At 41.8% G+C, this 21,940-nt stretch overlaps 1 protein-coding gene across 6 annotated transcripts in view; it reads left to right on the forward strand.

The window, feature by feature from the left end:
• Positions 1 to 21,940, forward strand: part of msi2a (musashi RNA-binding protein 2a) — a 325,090-nt gene that overhangs the window by 277,007 nt on the left and 26,143 nt on the right. For 3 of the 6 annotated variants that reach the window (XM_060909351.1, XM_060909353.1, XM_060909355.1), the window contains exon 11: positions 19,056 to 19,115. The exons of 1 other annotated variant lie outside the window; for it this stretch is intronic. In XM_060909351.1, coding sequence (XP_060765334.1) covers positions 19,056 to 19,115 — 60 coding nt within the window. Of the gene's footprint in view, positions 1 to 19,055; positions 19,173 to 21,940 lie in introns of all 6 variants that reach the window. 2 more of the 6 variants (XM_060909349.1, XM_060909350.1) reach the window with 1 other exon arrangement.

The following is a 21,940-nucleotide window of genomic DNA, read 5'->3' on the forward strand; positions in this document are numbered from 1 at the left end:
CGTTTCGGCCTGGCGTCCACACGGCACCGGTGTTTTGGGTGCCCCAAAACAATATTTTTTGAGAACGGGTTCCAGAGTGGAAAAATCTGGCAACGGCACCGTTGCGAAGTCGTCTGGATGAGTAGAACGGATTTGTTTACGATGACGTCACAACCACATGACTAGAACAAGCAGCACTCTCGCTGTTTTGTATGAACCACTGCATTGCATTCACATACAGCTTTTCTTTTAAAGAAACAAGTAACTGAACCATTTCTTGATTTTCTTTTTTTATTGGATAAGACTGCTTTTCAAAATGTTGACACACAATATAAAAAGTTATATAAATTATATAAAAATGCTTTTCAAAATGTTCACACACAATAAGAAAATTAAGTTATATAAAACTATGCACACTAATAAAACTAATTTGTACACACAGAAGCAGGGCTTTGAACCAGAATTTTTTTCTTATTAGTTCGTTCCGAACAGAAACGGAATTTTAACGTTTCCGGTTTTGGGTTCCACCATTAAATAGACGTTCCCGAACCGGTTAGAACAAAAAAATTTCGTTCCCGGAACGGTTAATTACGTTCCCTGTCAGCTGTTTAACAAATGGCTATAAAATTATGTCTCTGTCTCATCCAGCTTAAGCCAAATGTAGGCTAATTCTATTACAACCTTCATTAAATAAGACAAGAAATAATTCAAAACAATTATTATTTCAAATGTTGGTGATTTGGATTCTCAGTATGTCTTCCCATCTACACAAACAGAAAAAGTGCCAAAAATGAAAGATAATTCATTGTGTTACCAAAGGCTAGTCAGGCCCTATGCACTGATAGGCTAACAGAGGTTAACGTCATTTAATGTTCGCGAGCCTCTCATTAACGTGGACAAATATATTGATATCGTGTTTGAAATTGACGTTTTTGAATAACGATAGACTGCAATATTTACCTCTTATTTAAGATGTGGAGACGTGATAGTAGTCCACCCTCCCGCGCGCTCCATTCAGTCAGTGAACGTCACACAGGAAGTGAACCCCAGCGGGTTATAGAAACTTGTGCAGGAGAAGAATTACTTTATTTGTAGGCTACGGAAACTTTGAGGAACGAAATAAAAACCGGTATTAACTGGTTACCATTATTTTTAATAAGCGTTTCTGTTCCGGAACATAAAAAATAATAAAGTTTCTGGTTTCCTTTCTGTTCCATGTGAAATAGAAAAAGTTCCCGGTTTTCGTTCCTTGAACCGGTTCAAAGCCCTGCACAGAAGGCACAATTTCCTCGCGTAGTCGCAGCCATCTTCTTGTTGTTGTGTGTTTGTTCCTGTGAGTGCTTCACGCCGGCTAGAAGAAGGGGTTTATGCGCATGCGTCCTACTTCTTCTATTGTTCTGGTGTCTCCGATGGGACCGTCTTACAGCGCACATAGAGGTGTGGCATGTGTATTGCATCGTTTTCAGCAAGCATTGCGTTGCCATATGTACCTGATATTTTACTGATCCGTTGCCCATGTGGACGCGATATTTTTTTTTTTTTAATAAAATCTCGTTGCCGTTGTTGTGTGGATGTAGCCTCAGTCTCTGGTTTGCTCTCTTGTTTGTATGTATGTATGTGTGTGTGTGTGTATATATATATATATATATATATATATATATATATATATATATATATATATATATATATTTTTTTTTTTTTTAAATTCTATCCACATTCACTGGACATGAGCAGTCGTGTGCTCTGATTGGCTACTCTACTACTAGGCTATCAGCTCATATACTGTGAGTAGAGAAAAACAAAATGGCGGCGCGTTTTGCTGAATCAACCGAGGACGAAATCAAAACTCGACTCGAAAACCCTAAAAAAATATATATATACAAAAAAGCAACTAAATATGGAATAAAAGTATTTCGTGGTAAGACTGTACCCCCCCCCCCCCCCCCCGAATTATCATCGCATTTTTTCACTAATTGCTCGTCATTTTGCCGGTTTGTTTACATTCAACGCGGAAATAATTTTGTGAGATATTTTGTATCAGGTTTTTATTTATCGAATTTGCAAAAAAATAAAAATGCTCTGTTTCTCAAAATCCAGTGAATGTGGACAGAATAAAAGTTATTCCACTCAATCTCGTCATACACGGATTATAGCCGCGATCAGCTCATGTACGACTCAATTTCGTGGAATAACTGTGAAATATCTTTGCATCAACGGTATCCTTTGCTCTTATTGTTACTCGCCTCGAAGTTCAGACGAAATTAATTCAGTATGTAACATCACTAATGGGCATTTTGCCTGTCATTGTTTTAAGTCACTGAATTTCACTGACGTTCCATGGTCTCACTGCTAGTCTCTTTGTCTGTGTACACACATTAAGTCCTTGATGACTTTTTTTTTTTGACTAAATGAATCAGATCCTACATTGCCATGATTCTCAGACTGGGTGTCCATGTTTTATTTATCTTGTTACAGTGGTAGAAATGACAACCAACAATTATCAAAGCTATTATATTTATTTATATAGCAAATGGTTTTAATACAGATCTAGCTTTTGATACTGATATCTAGATCAATGCTTGAATAAACTGTGGCACGAAATGTAAAACGGACAGTTCAGTGTGTCTCGTCTAAGGACTGGTGGTGGTGTGTTAGCGTGTCAGCATCTCTGTCAGCACTAATCCCCCAGCTTTGCTCTGTAAGACCCCCTGCCTCGCCTAACCCAATCCACGCTCGGTGACCTTGCTGTGGAGTGGAGAAGGTGAGTGCGTGAGTATGAAGAGGATTTGTGGAAGGGGGGTTTGAGATTGACTGACTAACTCTGTTCAAAGGAGTGGAGCTCATTTTGTTTCACAGGGTTCTCCCTAAGCCTGGTTCTGTGTGGTGCGTGTGTGTGGGGGGGAGTGAGAAGACAGCGAGAGAGATTGATGGTCCTTCTGTCGATGAGGGCATACCTCTCAGTTTCACAGACCACCCATATGCTCGAGCCGAGCTGCTCTGCTTTCTCAGAATGAAATTGTTAAACGCTTTGTCTCTGGAAGGTCAGGACAGTGTGTCAGCTTGTGCTCAGATCAAATGTACTGTACGTTCTGCGTTTATAGAGAGTGTGTGTGTGTGTGTTCTAATTATACAGTCACTGTACTGTGTAAATATTCCAGTTTGATGTTTGTCCTGTTCGTGTTGCTGCAGTTCAGCGCTCTGCTGTTACCTCGACTGAAGTCCATCCTGAGACTGAATGTTTAATCTGTATGTACCTACATGCACTAGCTCCTGCGTTAGCCACTGCTAACTTCACGGTATTATACAACGCTGGCGTATTACTTGAATGAAGGAATGCAGTGTATCACATGTCTGCTTTTTCTATCTTCTTTCTCTTTTACACATAGGCGCACACACACACACGTGTGTGTGCTCTCACACACAGCCTCACAGGTCATCAGAGGGCTGTTGGGAGTGACGGGCTTTTCTGTTAGCTCCTCCAGTCTGTCTCTGCATTCTCTGATATATGGGACGTGATGAGCAGGAGAGCTGAAGGTGGCAGGAAATGTCTCTCTATCTGCTCCAGCATCAGCACTCATCCTCCCTCACTCTCTCTTTCTCTCCTTCACCTTTATGAGACACGGCCTGCCTCTCGCACACCACTAAATCACATGGCTGCTCTCAGCTCCGCTCTGCTTTGTTTTCACGCATTCTCACAAAAGTTTCATCATCATCCAAAGAAAATAACATGGCTAAATGAAAGAAAGCGGATATTAGTTACGTTATTAAATGTACGGTAAACAGAGTGACCGAAGAAAAGGAGGAATTATTGGGGGGGGAATAAATGATGGCTCGTCTCACTGCTCGTCCATCAGGTGGTGACAGGATGACACAAATCATTTCATTACTCTACCCGTAAATGTACAGTATGGCAGCTTAGTGCTCTCAGGTCACTCCTGACTCACTCAGTTGGAAATGTCAGACTTTTTACAAGGCCCAAAGATGTATACATCTCTCTCATCAAAAAAATTCCTGTGCAGGGATTGGCCAAGGATGGCTGATATAAAATAGTTCCACCATTGATTAAGCACTGTATCTCATGATGTCATAAATAAATAAAAAGGATATAGTGTGAGTGAGTGAGTCATGGCATATCCTGAACATTGAACTGATGTCACAATTTCAAGCTCTGCAGCTGATTCAAGTCACAGCTGTGGCTCTGAGAGCATTTCTGTGTGTGTAGATCAACATACCATGATCATGCCTTGCGAGGCAGGCAATAGCATGGTTACAAAAATTTAAAAAGGTGTTTTTAAAAAAATAAATTAAAAAAAAAGCAGTAACATGGTACATTACACATGCGCAGATCGAAGGTCATGCCAATGTAAATAACAAACATGGCTGCCTTCAGTGAGTTTATGCTGAGGTTCAGTCCCAAAGATGAAAGTTAAAAGTTAACACTTTTAGTTTAGAATTTTTTGATGGGGGATATATAATAGTTATTCCACGAAATCGAGTCACACACGAGCTGATAGCCGCTATAATCCATGTACGACGAGATTGAGTGGAATAACTGTTTTATTCTCTCCACATTCACTGGATTTTGAGAAACGGAGCATTTTTATTTTTTGCAAATTCAATAAATAAAAACTTTATACAAAATGTCCGACAAAATCATTTCCGCTTAGAATGTCAGCAAGCCGCCGAAATGACAGAAGCAATTTGTGAAAAATGCGGTAATTCTTGAAAAAAAAAAAAAAAGTGTTCTTACAATCAAATACTGTCTTTCCATATTTTGTTGCTTGCCTTTTATTTCGTCCTCGGTTGGTTCAGCAACATGCTCCGCCATTTTGTTTTTCTCTACTCATGGTATATGGGCTGATAGCCTAGTAGTAGAGAAGCCAATCAGAGCGCACGATTGCTCATGTCCAATGAATATGGATAGAATAAAAATCTAGTATACCATGCACTGAGAGGCTCCAGTTAAAATTCAGGATTCTCTTCTTCAGGGCTGCACCGCTCACAAAATAGTACTATGCCAGTTGCCTCAGAGAATCCATAATTTCAACCGTATATATATATATATATATATATGTATATGTGTGTGTGTGTGTGTGTATATATATATATATATATATATATATATATACACACACGTGTGTGTGTGTGTATATATATATAAAATGTGTGTGTATATGTGTTGTGTGTGTGTGTGTGTGTGTGTATATACACACACACACACACACAGTACCAGTCAAAAGTTTGGAAACGCCTCCAAGTCAGTGGTTTTTCATTATTTTAAAATTTTGAATTGTATTGTAGATTAATACTAAAGTCATCAACATTATGAAGAAATATATATGGAATTATTTGGTAAAAAAAAGTGTTAATCAAACCAGAATGTTTTATATTTTAGATTCTTCAAAGTTAGGCACCTTTTGCTTAGATGACAGCTTTGCACATCTTGGCATTTTCTCAGTCAGCTTTACGAGGTAGTCACCTGGAATGGCTTTCAGTTTACAGCTGTGCCTTGCCAAGAGTTAGGCCCTGTCCACACGGCAACGGTTTCAGGTGAATCCGATACAATTGCTTATCGTTTAGGCCTGGCGTCCACACGGCACCGGCGTTTTGGGTGCCCCAAAACGCAATCTTTTGAGAACGGGTTCCAGAGTGGAAAGATCTGGCAACGTTGCCGTTGCGAAGTCGTCTGGATGAGTAGAACAGTTGTTTACGATGATGTCACAACCACATGACTGTCAGTGCTTCACGCCGGGTAGAAGTGTAACGAACTCGATGCGAGTTGTCAACAAATCCTATAACTTGGTTCATGAAACGCGCTTACAAAATATTTTCACTGTGAATATTTATTGTGTAATGGTGCAGAGTGAGTGAGAGAGAGAGAGAAAATAGCCCTTAGGGCAGAGTCAATCCCGCCAGCAAAAATAGGGAAAAAAAGGAGCGATCTCACCTCTTCAGATGTTGTTTTAAGTCCTACAATACATTCCTCAAAAAGGGCGTAGAACAACAAATTAATCCATCAACGTGTCGCATTCAATTTATTCCGGACCATTAAAGACGCCGCCTTCCGCGTAGAATCATGCGTCATCCTCGCCGCCATATTGGATAGGTCAAAGCGGAGAATAAAGATGCCTCATTCATGTGCTGCGTTTAACTATACCAACAGGTTTACCGTCCAAACGAGATCACATGGGATTACCTTTCACAGGTGAGACTGGAAAAATACTTTTCATTGTATTTGGTCATTATAATGTACTTTTACGAACAGATTTTTCTGACTTTGTGGCTAATATGAAGTCTCGCGCATAACAGTTTATGTGCATGCGTCCTTACTTCTTCTATTGTTTTGGTGTCTCCGAAGGGACCGTCTTACAGCGCCCCTAGAGGTGTGGCATGTGTATTGCATCGTTTTCAGCAAGCGTTGCGTTGCCATATGGACCTGATATTTTACTGATCGTTGCCCATTTGGACGCGATATTTTTTTAAATAACATCTCGTTGCCATTGTCGTGTGGATGTAGCCTTAATTTCTTGAATTTCTTGACCTCTTAATGTGTTTGAGACCATCAGTTGTGTTGTGAAGAGGTAGAGTTGGTATGCAGTGAATGGCCCTATTTGAGTACTGTTCGAATCCATATTATATGCCAAGAACTACTCAGCTACTGTATGTAAAGAAAAACGACAGTCCATCATTACTTTAAGAAATGAAGGTCAGTCAGTCCGAAAATGTTTGGGATGAGTTGGACCGCAGAGTGAAGGCAAAGCAGCCAACGAGTGCGCAGCACCTCTGGGAACTCCTTCAAGACTGTTGGAAAACCATTTCGAGTGATGACCTCATGAAGCTGATTGAGAGAATGTCAAGAGTGTGCAAAGCTGTAAAAGCAAAAGGTGCCTACTTTTAAAGAATCTAAAATCTAAAACATATTTTGGTTTGATTAACATTTTAAAGTTTACTAAATGATTCCTTGCGTGTTGCTGCATAGTCTGGATGACTTCAGTATTCATTTACAATGTAGGGGGAAAAAAATCGAATTTGAAGGTGTTTCCAAACTTTTGACTGGTACTGTATTTGTGTGTGTGTGTGTGTGTGTAATTTTTATATATATATATATATATATATATATATATATATATATATATATATCCATCCGAACCTTCTACCCATAGAACCCATTTTAATTCAGATTGTCATTAGATTATAAGCACAGTAGCTTGGAACTTCACCACATCACCACCAGTCTACGCTTCACAACCCCAACTTTAAGTACCCTCTAAATTTTATAAATAAATCAGTGACAAAAATATTACTATAATTCTTTTGTGATATCGGATATTTTTCTTTGCTTGAGAAAGTGGCAGAGTTTTCACTTGGCAGTTTTTGCAACATGATCGAATAGTGTAGCACTAAAAAAGATTGCAGTCTCATTAACATTTAACTCGATTTCAGAGTTCAATATATTAAGGAATTAAAACTCTGACATAAGTTAGAGAATCATCCAAGAGAGAACCATGATTCATCTAGCAATCAAATTTTTTTCTAACTTTCTCCATATCTCTCTCTCTCTCTCTCTCTCTCTCTCTTTATGCACCAACAGTAAATAAAGAGTAACACCACACAAAGGCAAGAGGTGAAAATCATTGAGGATCGTTTTACTGTGACACAGAGGTCATAGACATGAACACACGTATCCCTCTGTAACTTATTTACTTGCTCAGAGGGCATGAGCAGGAGCAGCCCATGCGCTCACACACTCTTATTTGGACAGTGTGAAGTGCTGCGCTGTCATTATGGAAATTGGCCATCTGGAAGGAGGAAACGTTGGGGAAGCGCTCGGCTCGAAACGGCTCCTTCATTCTCATTCTCCTGTCTCACTCTGCTGTTCTCCTGCTCACCTCTCAGCTGATGTGTGGGTACACTCGAGCTTTAACCAGACCTGAAATAATGAACTCGCTTGCGATCACAGCATGAGAACCTTTCAGTCTGAACCTGAGATGCACCAATCATGACTTTAACCATCACCTTAATCAAACCTGACATTACTAACCACGGCACATGTCGGCGTCTAATAACGGTGGCAACCAAACTGAATAATGATCAAATTGAATAATTATCAATCACAGCCAATAAAAGAAGTTTCAAAATTAAAAGAAGGAAGAAAGTTCATGCAATTTTCTGCTGAGCACAAATGTAGTATTTGTAGGGTGTGTTTAGCTTTATACGTGATATGCAATGTAGAGATGAACGAGTGCTGACTGCTGAAAGAAGTGGTGGTGTTGGGGGTTTTGTTTGTTGTTTTTTTGGGGGGGTCCCTTATTTGAGTCACACTAGGGGAGTGAATCCCTCGTCTTTCAGTCCACGAAGCATAGAAATGCTACAATTTGCAATCAAATAGTCCACAGACTGTTCCTGTTGCGAACAAACGGAGCAGCATGCACATGCAGCAGGAGTGAGCAGTAACTCTCATTACATGCGCATTTTTCTGTGTCAAACTCAGGAAATCCACAGCGGAGACCCTTTAAATGCTTCAGCAAGCCTACGGCAATTAAGCTTTTCAAGGGTCTCCGTTCCCAATTTCCTGAATTTGACACAGAATTTGATGTTTGCTCTCTGCTCAAGTTTGAGATCCATTGTAAAATTGCAAATGTGTACATCTCATCTCATTATCTCTAGCCGCTTTATCCTGTTCTCCAGGGTCGCAGGCAAGCTGGAGCCTATCTCAGCTGACTACGGGCGAAAGGCGGGGTACAGTGTCTCAAAAAAATACATCTAACGTGGGTGCTGATGCTAAGAGTGGCGTGACGTGTCGTACTGACTCTCAAAAGTTACTGCTCACATCTGCGTTCGTTCGCAACAAGAACAATCTCAGAACTTTTTGATCGTACCTCGTACAGTAAAATGAGTAATGATTCAGTTCATTTTAATTCAGTGCTGACCTGATACGGTTCAGTTCGGCATAGATACGGTTCAGCTTGGCACTGGTATGGGGGGGGCTGAGAGAGAGAAAGCGCGCAAGCACTGTCGGTGGTTCCTTAGGTCAACTCCCACCTCTCACAACCTCAATTACACATTTGGATGTGAGGTACTTAGAGGCATTAATAAGCACCTAGGACCCTGCTGTGAGTGTGTGTGTGTGTGTGTGTGTGTGTGTGTGTGTGTGTGTGTGTGTGTACCCCCAGTATTCAGGCATGTGTGAGCTTGCCTTGTTTGAAGATTTCTCACACCTCCTCACTGATGGTTAAAAAGAAGCTGTGGAGGAAGAGGGGCAGAAATGGGTGTGCGCGCGCTGGTGATTAAGAGCTCTTAAAAGAGTACATGAAGTGGTTATCAGAAATCAATAAGACAAGTCTTGATATTTGAGGATTAGAAGCCGTATGTAACCCTTGTGTTCAGTAATTAGCGGCGTTGGAGCATTGCCTGAAGCCATCAATTCAGCTCTAATACTCTTTGAAATCCACAATTCATCTTCTCTTCATCTCATTAATGATCAAAATAAACAATATTGATGTAAATGGAGCCCTAAAAGAGCTTCCAGGTATATATGTGTGTGCGTGTGTAAATAAGAGACATGGGGAATGAGAGTGGCTCGAACCTCATTTTTGTTTTCGATTACACCAGTAATTTTTTCATCATCTCTGTAATATAACTGATTAAATATAATTAAGCATGATCATATCATATTCATTTGACAAAATGAGCTGAGTGAATAAACTTTTTATCGTATTGCTGTGCACCCTTAATAATTTCGCAAGCCATAGATTCAGATATCACCAGAGAGTCTGCTGCTTTTGGTCACATGACCAGGAACAGACTCCTGTAATGAGACCGAGACTGATTATTTGACTGACGTTTCAAATGACCGACCACAGAGCTCGATATGGAGAAGCATGGGAAAGTCCTGAGGATGGAGAAATTTGTTTTCTCGGTAACATGACCAGCTTTGTTGTTTGGTCATTTGGTTATGGAATGACTTTTTGTAGCTGCTATAATGTAAGATGCTCAAACGTGATGTCCCGTTTTCTTTCCGTCCTCTCTCCTCCGTGTCTCCTGCTTCCTGACCGTACTCGGAGTGGTTCAGCCTGGAGCGCGCATCACCACACCACCGAGTTCTCTCCGTGTATTCTGAAGGCTCTTTGCTTTGTATTGAATGGCAGTAAAGATGTAATAGTGAGCCATAAAACATGCTTAAACTCCTCCAGTAACCTTGTACACGCACGGGTTTCCTTTAGCCGCAGTTCATCTCTGTGTTGCACAGGAAGAGAAAGACAGACTCTGTTTGACCAAGCACTTGCTTTCATCTCCGTCTCCTTTACAGCTTGCTGGGGATTTGTGTTTTGTGTGTTTACTTTTAATACCCCCTCAGTCGTTTCTTGAGTGTTTTGGAGAAGGCCATTAAAATGCATAACAAATTAGGAGTGTTTACTCTGGTGCTAACGAGTGGGAGGCCACGGTGGCCTTGCTAATTAATAGCGGCACTTCGGGCAAACAAGACCGGCATCTTGCGAAGAGGGTGGGGTCTCTTCCTGCTTACTCTTGGCGTTCTTTGATTTTGAGAGATCCTCTGAGGGAAAACAAATACCAGGGTGCCTACTGATTCTGGATCAGTCTGGTCTGAGGAAATGAGTGGAGATCAGCAGCGTTTCTGAGGAACAGGTCTTCTTCCTGACTTTCACACCTGTCAGAAGTTTTTTGCCAACACCTTGATAGAGGGAAGCTTTTACGGAGGACCACACAGGTCAGGACTCTTCTTCCAAGGGCCTCCAAGACAGCAAAAAAAAAAAAGGGAGGTGGAGAGAAAAAAGCAAGCCATAACCTTGACGGTGTGATGAGTCTTCCATTAGCCACAGGTCAGACTCGCAGTAACCCGGCTATTTGTGGCGCCAGCGTGAGAAATTATTTTATTTTAGCGGACATCTTTCTGCTTGCTCGGCTGCTTCCAGAGACGCCGTGGCCCCGGCATGGTCTGAGAGATGCGCAGAGTTTTGATGTTTTATGATACGTGTGAATACGGCTCTCATGGAGGCGACCGGGGGCGAGCAAGTCACCTCCATAAAATACATCCAGCGGAACGGTAATGAGCGAGTAATGCGGGCCAAAGCCATACATCACAGTGTTACAATAGCCTTATTACCCGCACAGGGCACAGAAGCTCAGAGCGCCACCCCCGTGTGTATCCAGCTGTGTAAGTGTGTGCTAATGTGTCATAAATTACACCCCGGCTCTGTACTTTCAGTCCTGCGCTGTTGATGAGTTCAGACTCTAGTTAGGCTTGCGAGACGGTGCCTGTCATATGCTTTCATATACAAAATGACATGCCATTACGGAGCTGGCGAAAATGAATGCCGCACGGCTGTCTGAAGTACTGCTAATGTACGGAAAAGAACAATGGCGTATGTTTCTGGGAAACTTTTCTCCAGCTCACCGCTTTTAAACAGTGGCTCAAGTGTGAATACTCATCAGGGAAAAGTCTGTCCTACAGAGCTCCTTTATTTAACTTCATATCCTTTCTTTGTTTGAAGTCCAGACGGTGACGGAAAAGATCTTCATAATAAATGAATCAAATCATACGGTGATCATCATGTGCCATATTTTAGACAAAATGAAAGTTACATAATATGATTAATTTTTCTAGTGGTGCTACAACGCTAATGTAATTAATCAGTGGTGATGTATATACTGTATTTTAGTATTATTTTCTAGATCAGAGCACCTGTGACACCACTAAAGATCTAAACATGGTCTGAGGCTCATATTTACGCAAATTATTTTACTTCTCTGTAATAGCATTATACCTGTAGTGGAATACTAAAAAAAAAAAGGCAAAAGCTCAACTCCGAGCATGCCTTGGCTGATCAGGGACCGACATCAGGGGAAAATTATGTAAAGTTGATTTTTCATTGGCGTGTTCCTTCAAGGATCCTCAAGTGCATCTAAAGCATCACACTTTCCCAAAAGTGCACATCTTGCTTCCAGGAGTTCTCCTTTGGGTGAAATTGTGTGTGCGTGCATGCTGCGTAAAGAGGCACCTGGGCTTGGGGCCACTCGCATCGATTCAGAGCTTTGATAGCACTCTGCCGAGCCTTTCTGAAAACAACAAACACCACTAGCTCGCAGCAGAACGCCCCAACAATAAGCTAGCTGTCAATCCACAGATGAAAAGATAGCAATAGCTGTTCTCCCCTTGACTATTCTTATTTGTCATGATTTTCTTTCTCTTTATGGTTATCTTTTTTGGACCATTTTCTTTTCAAATATGACGGAGAGGGGCAAGCTTTCTATTTCCCACGACCCTGCAGGCTGAAGAAAGGAGGAGTAGGTTGAGTGCCGGCGGATTTGGCCCGGGAGCCTCAGCTGTATTTACAGCTTGATCCTCTTTTTATGAGCGCTGGCGCTGCAGCTTGTGAAGTTTAGCCGCGTTCACCAGCAGATTTGCTGTTTCAGGGCCTCAGGATTCGACTGGAATCGACTGCTTTCTGGTTTTCCTGTTTTGTGCTCACAGCTATCCGCCTCTTAATGGCAACCCTAGTTTCCCGGTTGCTAATTTAACATTCCAGTGCACTGTATAATTGCATAAGCTTGTAAGTGATCCAAGTGTTTAGAGCTGACAGAACGAACAAGTTCATCCCTCATTTCAATTCTGACAGAGTTTTACAAATTGGAGTCCTTCATTCCTCAGCAGGTGCTACGGAAAAGAAAGGAACGGAGTAGGTTGAAGCAAACCTTGAAGACGTAACTAGAACGCACAAGAGGCTATAGTTACGGCAGTGGTTGTCAAAAAAACAACTAGAGGAAGGATATTATGACCGGTTTAAAGCAAACTGCATGTTTAAATTGCACCACGTTTCTCAGAAGGCATTGTGTGACTCAGTGATGTGACTCATAAATGGACCGTTTCATAAAATAGTCTATTGCAAAAATCTGTCTTCAAACTACCAGAGCCTGATGTTGGCTTGGAGTGACACCAAACTGCGCTCAGTGAAAAAAAAATTATTCCAACCTGTATTTTATTGTCGCTCCCTGCTTGTCACACTTGTCGGAAGCCACGTCAGCAGGTCTGTTTAAGACACAATTTGAGGCGAGGCGAGATTGTTTTTACACTTGAAATGTACATGTTAGTAAACTGGTAGTTCTAAGCAACGTTAGCAAGTGCAGTGAAGCAAACTTTTGGTTCCTAAACATGTCCTGGCTGATTTATGGGGAGAAGGAATTATGTTCTGTAAATCCTTTTAGTTGAACCATCACTGAGCATCACTCAGTGTCTAGCATCAAGTTCTCATCAGAATGTCTTTAATTAACCTGAACATTAACAGCATCCGCCAAAGGAGACAGTAATTATTGTCCGACAGCCAGCTCTTTAAACAGCTGCATCTTCTTTTGACAGCGTTCTTGGTGGAATCTTTGCTTGTGCATGCATTTTCCTTCATGCTTGTTTTGATCTTATTGGAACGTGGGTTCAGTTTTGGCAAACTGGCAGCTGCAGGGTTTGTGCTGCACTGAGCATGAAGCATGTTTGCTTTGCAGCGTGATCAGCTCCTCTCCCGACCTGAAACAGAGGGTAGCTCCAGGCCCAAAAGGACTCCTGGCATACAGTTTGGGATGCTCTCCCGAGACCCCTGGCCGAGGCTGTAAGCAGATGTGTCCTTGTGCCCTCCCTGGAGTCCTGCCGTCTGTCCAAGTGCAGCTTTAGATGACAGCAGGGGCAAAAACAACACTAGGAAAGGGAAAAGAAAAAAAAAACTCGAAATATTGGCTTTATCGCACTGGTAATAAAAGGGCCATGAAATTGATTTAATGCCGCAGCGCCTCTCTAGGGCGGCTTCTCACGGCGCCAACGCAAAACAATGAGCTGGCAAGAACTATTAATTAACCCTCCTAATCCGGCACAGTTAATCTCTCTGAAGAACTTTTTTGCGCCAAGTTTGAGAACAGGGCGAGGGCACATTGACGGGGCAGCGAGGGAGAGACGAAGTACTTGAGCAAAATAAAAGAGCATTTGACTTGTGGCTCTGGAGAGGAGCATTTTACGATGAAAGGGGTTAAGAGGTAGACTGAGCGCGAGGAGACGGGGTGCTGTGGTTTTTGTAAGGCGGGACGAGGTTCGTGATTGTAATTACCATAAATTTGGTGCTGTGAAGAGATTAATGAGTGGATAAGAATAAAGAAATGAAAAGTGCAATTAGACTAAGGATGCTAAGCCAGGACAAGGTCTGATTGTAAAGTGACCCTGATCAGTCATTTTTCTTTTTTCTATCCTGAGTGACTGACAACAAAACTGCAACACTGGGATATTCTGAGTCTTTCCTTAAAAACAAAACAAATCCTATCAGAAGCAAACATCAAAGTTACAGGTATATGAAAAAGTTTAGGCACCTGTTCCCAAATTATATGTTTTATATTTTTTTCTTTTTTTTTTTAATAAAGGCAACATCCACTGCAACAAACTGTTCACCATGTGTCCCTCAGCTGGAGCACCTAAACGTGATAAACTATTGAGTAGACTAATTACCTTGTCTTGATTGGTAGGTTGGATTTTAGTGGTGTGCATCATTGCTTAAAAAAAAAATAAGTATTTATTTATTATTTATTTTTTAAATCCCCCGCTGGCCGAAAGGCCCAAAGGGGGATTTTGTCGTGACGAAGTCTGTCCGTCCCGGAAAGGGTTCTCTCACCTTCTGAAAGCAACTACTCTCTCAATTTTTGGAGGAATTTCATGAAACTTGGCAAAAGGCATTGTTATAGGACAGTAATACGCATATTACAATTTCGTTTGCAATATATTGTAGCAGAGGATATTGTGCTCTCAGAGCACTCTTGTTTTATTTGGCAAGAAAGTCTGCCAAATATTAAATCACTTAAATAAATAAACAGAACACAATTTAAAACTTTTTTTTTTAAATCACTGACCCTTAGGGCCTCTGCATGCTCTTGCGACAAGGCTTTCGCAGATAGCTTTTCACAGACAGTTGTAATTTATCGTTGAGCGGGGAGTAATAGGCATGCGCAATGTTATTCACCGCCACAACGCAAGGGGGCGCGAAGTCACGAAATCGCTAGGAGGAGTAGGTGGGTGTGGTTAGTGGAGTGTTTATCCTCCGGTTACTTATAATGACTAGAACTGGAGTCGTATAGATGTACGTACTTCCTCGATCAACCGCTCTTCGTGCTGCTCCATCTTCGCTCGTGTTTTTAAAAATGGCGGTAGTGAAAACAAACCAAACCGGGGAAGTAGGGAAGCGGAAGTGCGTGTACAGCGGATGTAGAGTGGACCAATCAGAGCCCTCTTGTCTGCGAGGCTTCTGCGGTGGTCACAATTTTTGGGAGGTGCGCGCAGAGCGTCTGCGAAGGGGGGGGGGGCTACGCAGACGCCATCTGCGACGCCATCTGCGAGGACTGCGTTGTCAGCATAAATTGGCCTTTACACACAGCTAGCTGGTGCAAATGAGCTAGCAGGCCTAAAACCTTCATCTCTTTCAATGAAAAAAAAATTCTTTTTAATTTTTTGCTTCTACATCATCTTTGTTGTTAATGGACTTCTAAATATATATATATATATATATATATATATATATATATATATATATATATATATATAAAAAAACATTTTACCAAACGATACCACCACCAGTGGTTGTATGAAATACACATGCAGCATGAAGTAGAGGCTGGAGCTGATTTCTTTCTAGCCCACACTGTAGATTCACACCCAATGTAGACTTTTGCATTATAGTTTTATGCTTCTGCCTACAATGCTATAAGGTCAGCTCTAATGGTTTCATAATAGTCGTATCCTATTCAGCTGTCACTGCCCTTACCATTAAACCTAAGCCTTTTAATGGGCCTCTCTTGCTAATCATTAAGGCTCTTAAATGAGACTGGTATGTTCGCTGTTGCGGGAATTGGACTGATAGTGGGGGCTGAATGAGCTGTCCGAGCTGAGCTATGTCTGATTACATGCCATCACTCCATCTAACTGTGAGCCCCATCTCCACTGTCGGACCCCCACTGTCTGATGAGCTGCTGTCACACACTGATATATGCCTTCATTAGAGTGCATGGTCTGTAATTATATTTATTATAATGTAATGTCTCAGCCGCGTTACTCTGATGTATGTCCCTAATCAGACTGCGCTAATGACTATGTTTGATTATACTGTTCAACAAACAGACCTTTGTGTTGTAGTTAACGTTATTTACCGGCTCCTGTTGTAATGGCTTTTGCTTTGACCAATGTCTGTGAAGCTTCACTTTAAAACTCAACATAACGAGTTCAGTAATCTTAATCTTGACATTTAAACTCAGCCTTGATCATATGCATCTGATGAGACACATCATTCTCCTCGATTAAGGCTCTTTAAGAAGACCGCATAGCTTTTGACGGGCCTCATTGCCGCACACGGACTGGAATGGCATAATAGGCACTCAGTAACAAGCTATTAATCCTTCTGTCCCCGTCTTTTGGAAGGGGGGTGGGGGGAGGGAGCTGTGGGGCAGACCAGCCAAGCTTGGCCAACGACTACCCATTATTCATTTTCTTCACACTGTGCCTGAGATCCACACATACAGGCTGAATGGTACTGTACCTAAACCAGGTTTTCCCAATCCAGTCCTTAGGGACCCCCTAGTCCGGTCATCTCCACAAAGCAACAGTGCTGAGTCTCAAGTATTACTCTTTTAAAATAAGGAAAGGTAACGTTTAACTGATTTACAATGCAAGTTTCATCGAAATGAAAACTGAATTTTGTGAGTATTCTTTGGAACCAACATTAAAGCCAGCTACCTCCCCGACATACTAAATAAAACAGCATACTAACTTGGCCATAACAGATTGAACTCCAGGGCAGTCGAGGACGCCGAATACCTGGCAGAGCAGGAAGAAAGTAAAACGTGTGGACGATCTCTGGTTCCTACACGACTTTCACAATCTCTTAGAATCACTGCACTGTTCATGTGACTTTATCACACAGTAAACACGCAATCAGAACCAGCTCACATACTTCACAATTGTTCACCACGGCTGATTCCCATATCTTGCTCCCTCCAAAAATAAACGTGAGAACTGTCTATTGTGTCTGTCTGCCCAGACAAAAAGTATGGAAACAAGAAAAAAAAAAGAGAAAAATGTGCAACAAGGATGGATTGTCTGTTCTGCAACAAGAACTGGAGATGTACTGAAACAAAATGTAGCTGTTTTTATACCGTGTAATCATGTTATTTGTTTTTAGGTGGTCATGACAACTATTTGAGTATGACATGCCAAATAAATTTCTCATAGGACCAATATTGGTTTTTTTGTTTGGTTTTTTTTAATATTTTTGCCTTCCACACACATCGCTGAATGATGAACTGGATTCAGGGATCTGCTGTGCATCACAGGAGATGAATTTGATTTCCTCTTGGGCTTTGATTGGCTGTTTCCCAACACTGTTCTTGCTGCTTCTCGTAGAGGTGCTTACACTGAAAAGTCATCGCAGAGAATTTTAATGATGCTTGGAGGGGGAAAAAAAATCCGAGCGTCTGTCATCCCAAAATTCGTCTGCAACAGGAAATTGGGGCTATATAGTCCTGTAGTGTGCATTCGACACTGGGAATCAGTGGGTCTAAATCTTCTATCCTATGACAGCATGTTGGACCACAGAAGCAAGAGGGCAGGCCCTTTGGTTTTGATAAATTATAGGGTGTGTGCCTTCTCTGAAGCTGTTCATCCAAACAGCCATCCATTTACTTTTACCAGTTGTCTTAGACTGATGTCCAGCTGCCTGGTGAATATTTGGTGCGAGTGGCCCTTTACTGGCCATCTGACCTCTTCACACTCCTCAGTTGAACAGTCCTGTAATTTTTTGCTCAAGTGAAACATTTCATTGCTTGCTTTCATTGCATTTATTTGTGTGATAAACACCCGCACTTTTTACAGAAAAGAGCAATCAGTCCCCATGCATGAACCCCATACTCTTGTGTTCAATGTAATTATGGTGCTGAAAAGGAGTCATGTTGAGAGAGAGAGAATGCACAAGTAAATGGGAACATGTCACTGACTCAATAAAGAGGCATGGAAAAACTTTCACAGATCGAAGCCTGAGCTCTCATCGCTGCCTTTCCTAATTATTTCATTTGAGTAAATGATTGTGCTGGCACCACCGTTATAGTTAGTTTATTCAATCTGCCTCACAGCAACACTGCACATGCAAGAGAGAGAGGGAGAGAAGACAGTGTGTGAAATAAAATGTTTATGGGCATTGCTTATTCATGGTTCTCAGTTGCCCTCTGCAATCCATTTATGCTCAAACTGAAATCTTTATATTTTCTTCACTAGAGCTTGTTCTTAGAGCTTTACTAAACATGGCTACGATGCCGTTTTCTGTTTGTAATACATTGCACATGTGAATTGTAAGGGCCTCTGCATGCTCTTGCGACAAGGCTTTCGCAGATAGCTTTTCGCAGACAGTTGCAATTTATCGTTGAGCGGGGAGTAATAGGCGTGCGCGATGTTATTCACCGCCACAACGCAAGGGGCGCGAAGTCGCGAAATCGCTAGGAGTAGTTGGTGGGTGTGGTTAGTGGAGTGTTTATCCTCCGGTTACTTATAATGACTAGAACTGGAGTCGTATAGATGTACGTACTTCCTCACTTCCTCGATCAACCGCTCTTCGTGCTGCTCCATCTTCGCTCGTGCTTTTAAAAATGGCGGTCGTGAAACCAAACCAAACCGGGAAAGTAGGGAAGCGGAAGTGCGTGTACAGCGGATGTAGAGTGGACCAATCAGAGCCCTCTTGTCTGCGACGCTGTCTGCGAGGCTTCTGCGGTGGTCACAATTTTTGGGAGGTGCGCGCAGAGCATCTGCGAAGGTGGGGGGGCTACGCAGACGCTGTCTGCGAGGACTGGGTTGTCAGCATAAATTGGCCTTAAATGTTTACGCTTTAAGTAAGCGATTTAAAAAAAAAAAAGTGGCTCTTGTTAAAAGTGCGATACAAACAAAACAAAAAACTGGATTTACTACTGGTAAAGAGCATCAGTATTATCATGATCACAAAACAACAAGTAGTATAAAAGGTTGAGTACTAACAACTTGTGTGTTTGTGCGTCAGGTTTCCCGGCAGCAGCGTATGGTCCGGTGGCGGCGGCAGTGGCAGCAGCACGAGGCTCAGGTAGGGGTGCCCAAGGAAGAGGCAGCTACGTGGCGTACCCACAGAACCCGGGGCCAGGTAAACACTCTGACCGCGTGTGTTCTGTGTGGTTACGGCTATGTTCATCCTCTTCTGCACTCTACACTTACACACCTTAAACAAGAGAGTGGCAGTTTTACCAGTTCACCCAAAAACAACTCGACTAAATCGCTATTTGCTGTAATTTCTATTTGTTTTTAAATAATTTTGCGAGTATTATGGATATGATTTAACCCTCAGTAACACGCGTGTATATTAAAGTGCACCACTAAGCACACACGTCCTGACCGAAATGGAGGAAAGGGAGTTTCTCCTCTTTATCACTCTTCATGGATCAGCTTGTCAGATTGATGAACAAATCTGCTTCCTCAATAGCCGTAAATAAATCGATGGCTTCTCAGGAGAAGAGGACACTTGCCTTAAGCACAATTTAGAACTGAGGTGACGGACATCTTTAAAGGGCTGACCGACACCTCAGGGACCCCGGGGCCTTTTTTTGGGGGGTAATTAAGCACCATCCTGGAGTGGGTACCCTCTGGGTGCTGTGCTGTGATTGGATGGGCTGCCGGGGAGCTCTCCGGTCATCGACCTCCGTCTGTTTTCCATTTCCCGCTGAGTAGAGATAAGTCCATGGCAGATTTCAGTAGCGAGATTCACAGTGTAATGAAATACATAATGTAGTAAGACCCATTAAATCTGCACGCATGCAACTTGTGCATTTGACTAATCTTGCATGAGAAATTTACTGTGTGGAGCACCATGTTGCCACTCCTGCTAATTACAAATAACCATACGTTCCACAGGCGACTGTTTTAAGATTAAACAGGAAGCTTGGCTTCCCCTGAAATTTCATTATTATTGATACCCCTGCTCTGAAGGAGGGGGAGGGGGGGTATACTGGTTTACCTGTGTCTGTCTGTCTCTCCGTCCATCCGAAACACGCTCTTTCTCAACGACCACAAATCATAGTCACTTGGTACCAAACTTCAGCTTAGGGTTCTATACCATGTATACTGTTTTCAGGTCTGTTGCACATCAACTTCCTGTTTACTGACTTGATGTATTTACGAAACACACAGCGGGGATTTACAAAATTCATAACACTTTTTTCAGCAACTACAAATCACAACTGCTTGATATTTGGTACTGAGCTTCATCTTGGGGTTCTGTACCGTGTATATCGTTTTCAGGTCTGTCGCACATCGACTTCCTGTTTACTGACCGAATGCATTTACGAAAAACATAGGGTGGATTTTGACGCCATTTCAAAATGACACTTTCCCAGGATGCTATTTGAAATCCCTGGGGAGAACTCTGCTCTTTACTTGCATGTTTCAGGGTTCATTATTTGTTGAAGTCAACATTCATAATAAGTGTCCTATTCCTTCAATTGCTTGCATTCTGATAAAAGCGAGTGGGGGGGATACGTAAGTGAGCAGTAGCTCATAGGTGATCTTGTTAAAATGCAGCAATGTTTACCAGAGTGTCTTATTTATCAATTTTGGTGGTATTCAATATTTTAGCGAAACAAATGATCAAATATCTGACTGCAGTATCACGCTGTGCGTTCATTAAACTTAAACTCTTCAGTGAGCAGCACAACCTGCGTGAAAATCTGCGTTGAAGTCTGCGTTCGTCTGTTAACCCTAGGTGTTGTGTGCACAGTTAAGCCTAGTGTACTGAAAGTGTCCAGTGTTAAGAAAGATGACTTTGTACTTCTAGACAGCAAAGATACTGTAAAATCTCAGACATTAAGTGCTATACACAAGCTCTCATGCAGTGATAGAAGAGGAAATGTTGATCTGACGTGCACTGCTGGCTGACTCGATTGTCTGAAATGTGAGAGATAGCGTATGTGAAGCACCACAGACACAAGGACAACTGAAAGGCTGAGTGAATTGTAGCTTTTACCTTGACTTAATAGCAGGCTAGTGTAAAGTCTCGTACCCCATACAGGTTTTTTTTTTTTTTTAAATCATTCAAAACCGTTATCAAATGAATTTCCTTTGGCATGGCATTTCCCTTTTTTCACCACTACAGGCCAAAAATGTGTGTGAAAGCAGATAAAGACTTTTTTTTTTTTTTAAATGCCTTTGTCAACAATAGCCATGTTTATTGGTATCTGGTTTACCCAAGGATTTTTGGATATGATCCAAAAATATGATTCAGTGTTAAACATTTTAATGTCTCTTTCTGAATAAAAATTGTGTGTTTATTTTTAAAGTTACTTTTGCTGCCGCTTATCGCTTTTAGCCTGTAGCATGTATTTAATCATTGTAGAATATCAAAACGACTTGAACTAATGTATTAAACACTCGATTGCTTTAAATATCTCGTTGTATACATCACCTATCGAGATGTACATCATCGCATGTACAGGGAGGAACTGGGAGTCCTGTTCTGTTGACTTTAAACTTGTTCTCTCCTGCTCTTCTTATTGTGCCTGTCATGGTTACTTAGTCCTAAATCTGACTGCAATACTTCTAGAAACACATTTCTTTGAAAAGTGTCTGTGCGATCATCTAGAGATCATGAGTTCGAACCATAGTGATGTCACAACCATCCATGGCTAGGAGCCAAGAAAGCAAAATTGGCCATGCTATCTGAGTGGGAGGGACATGCGCACTCTCTCCCCTGTCAATCATAGCGATACTACACAGTAGTTCGTGAGCTCACGTATGCGGAAGAGGGTAGACGGCACTTGTTTTTCTCATAGCATTAGTAGCTGGCTTCACGTGTCTTGGAGAAAGCATGTGTAAGCCTTCACCCTCCCCAGCTGGTAGCTGTCATATGATATGGGAGAGCAG

This window comes from Neoarius graeffei, chromosome 25 (assembly GCF_027579695.1).
Source record: "Neoarius graeffei isolate fNeoGra1 chromosome 25, fNeoGra1.pri, whole genome shotgun sequence".
Taxonomy (NCBI): domain Eukaryota; kingdom Metazoa; phylum Chordata; class Actinopteri; order Siluriformes; family Ariidae; genus Neoarius; species Neoarius graeffei.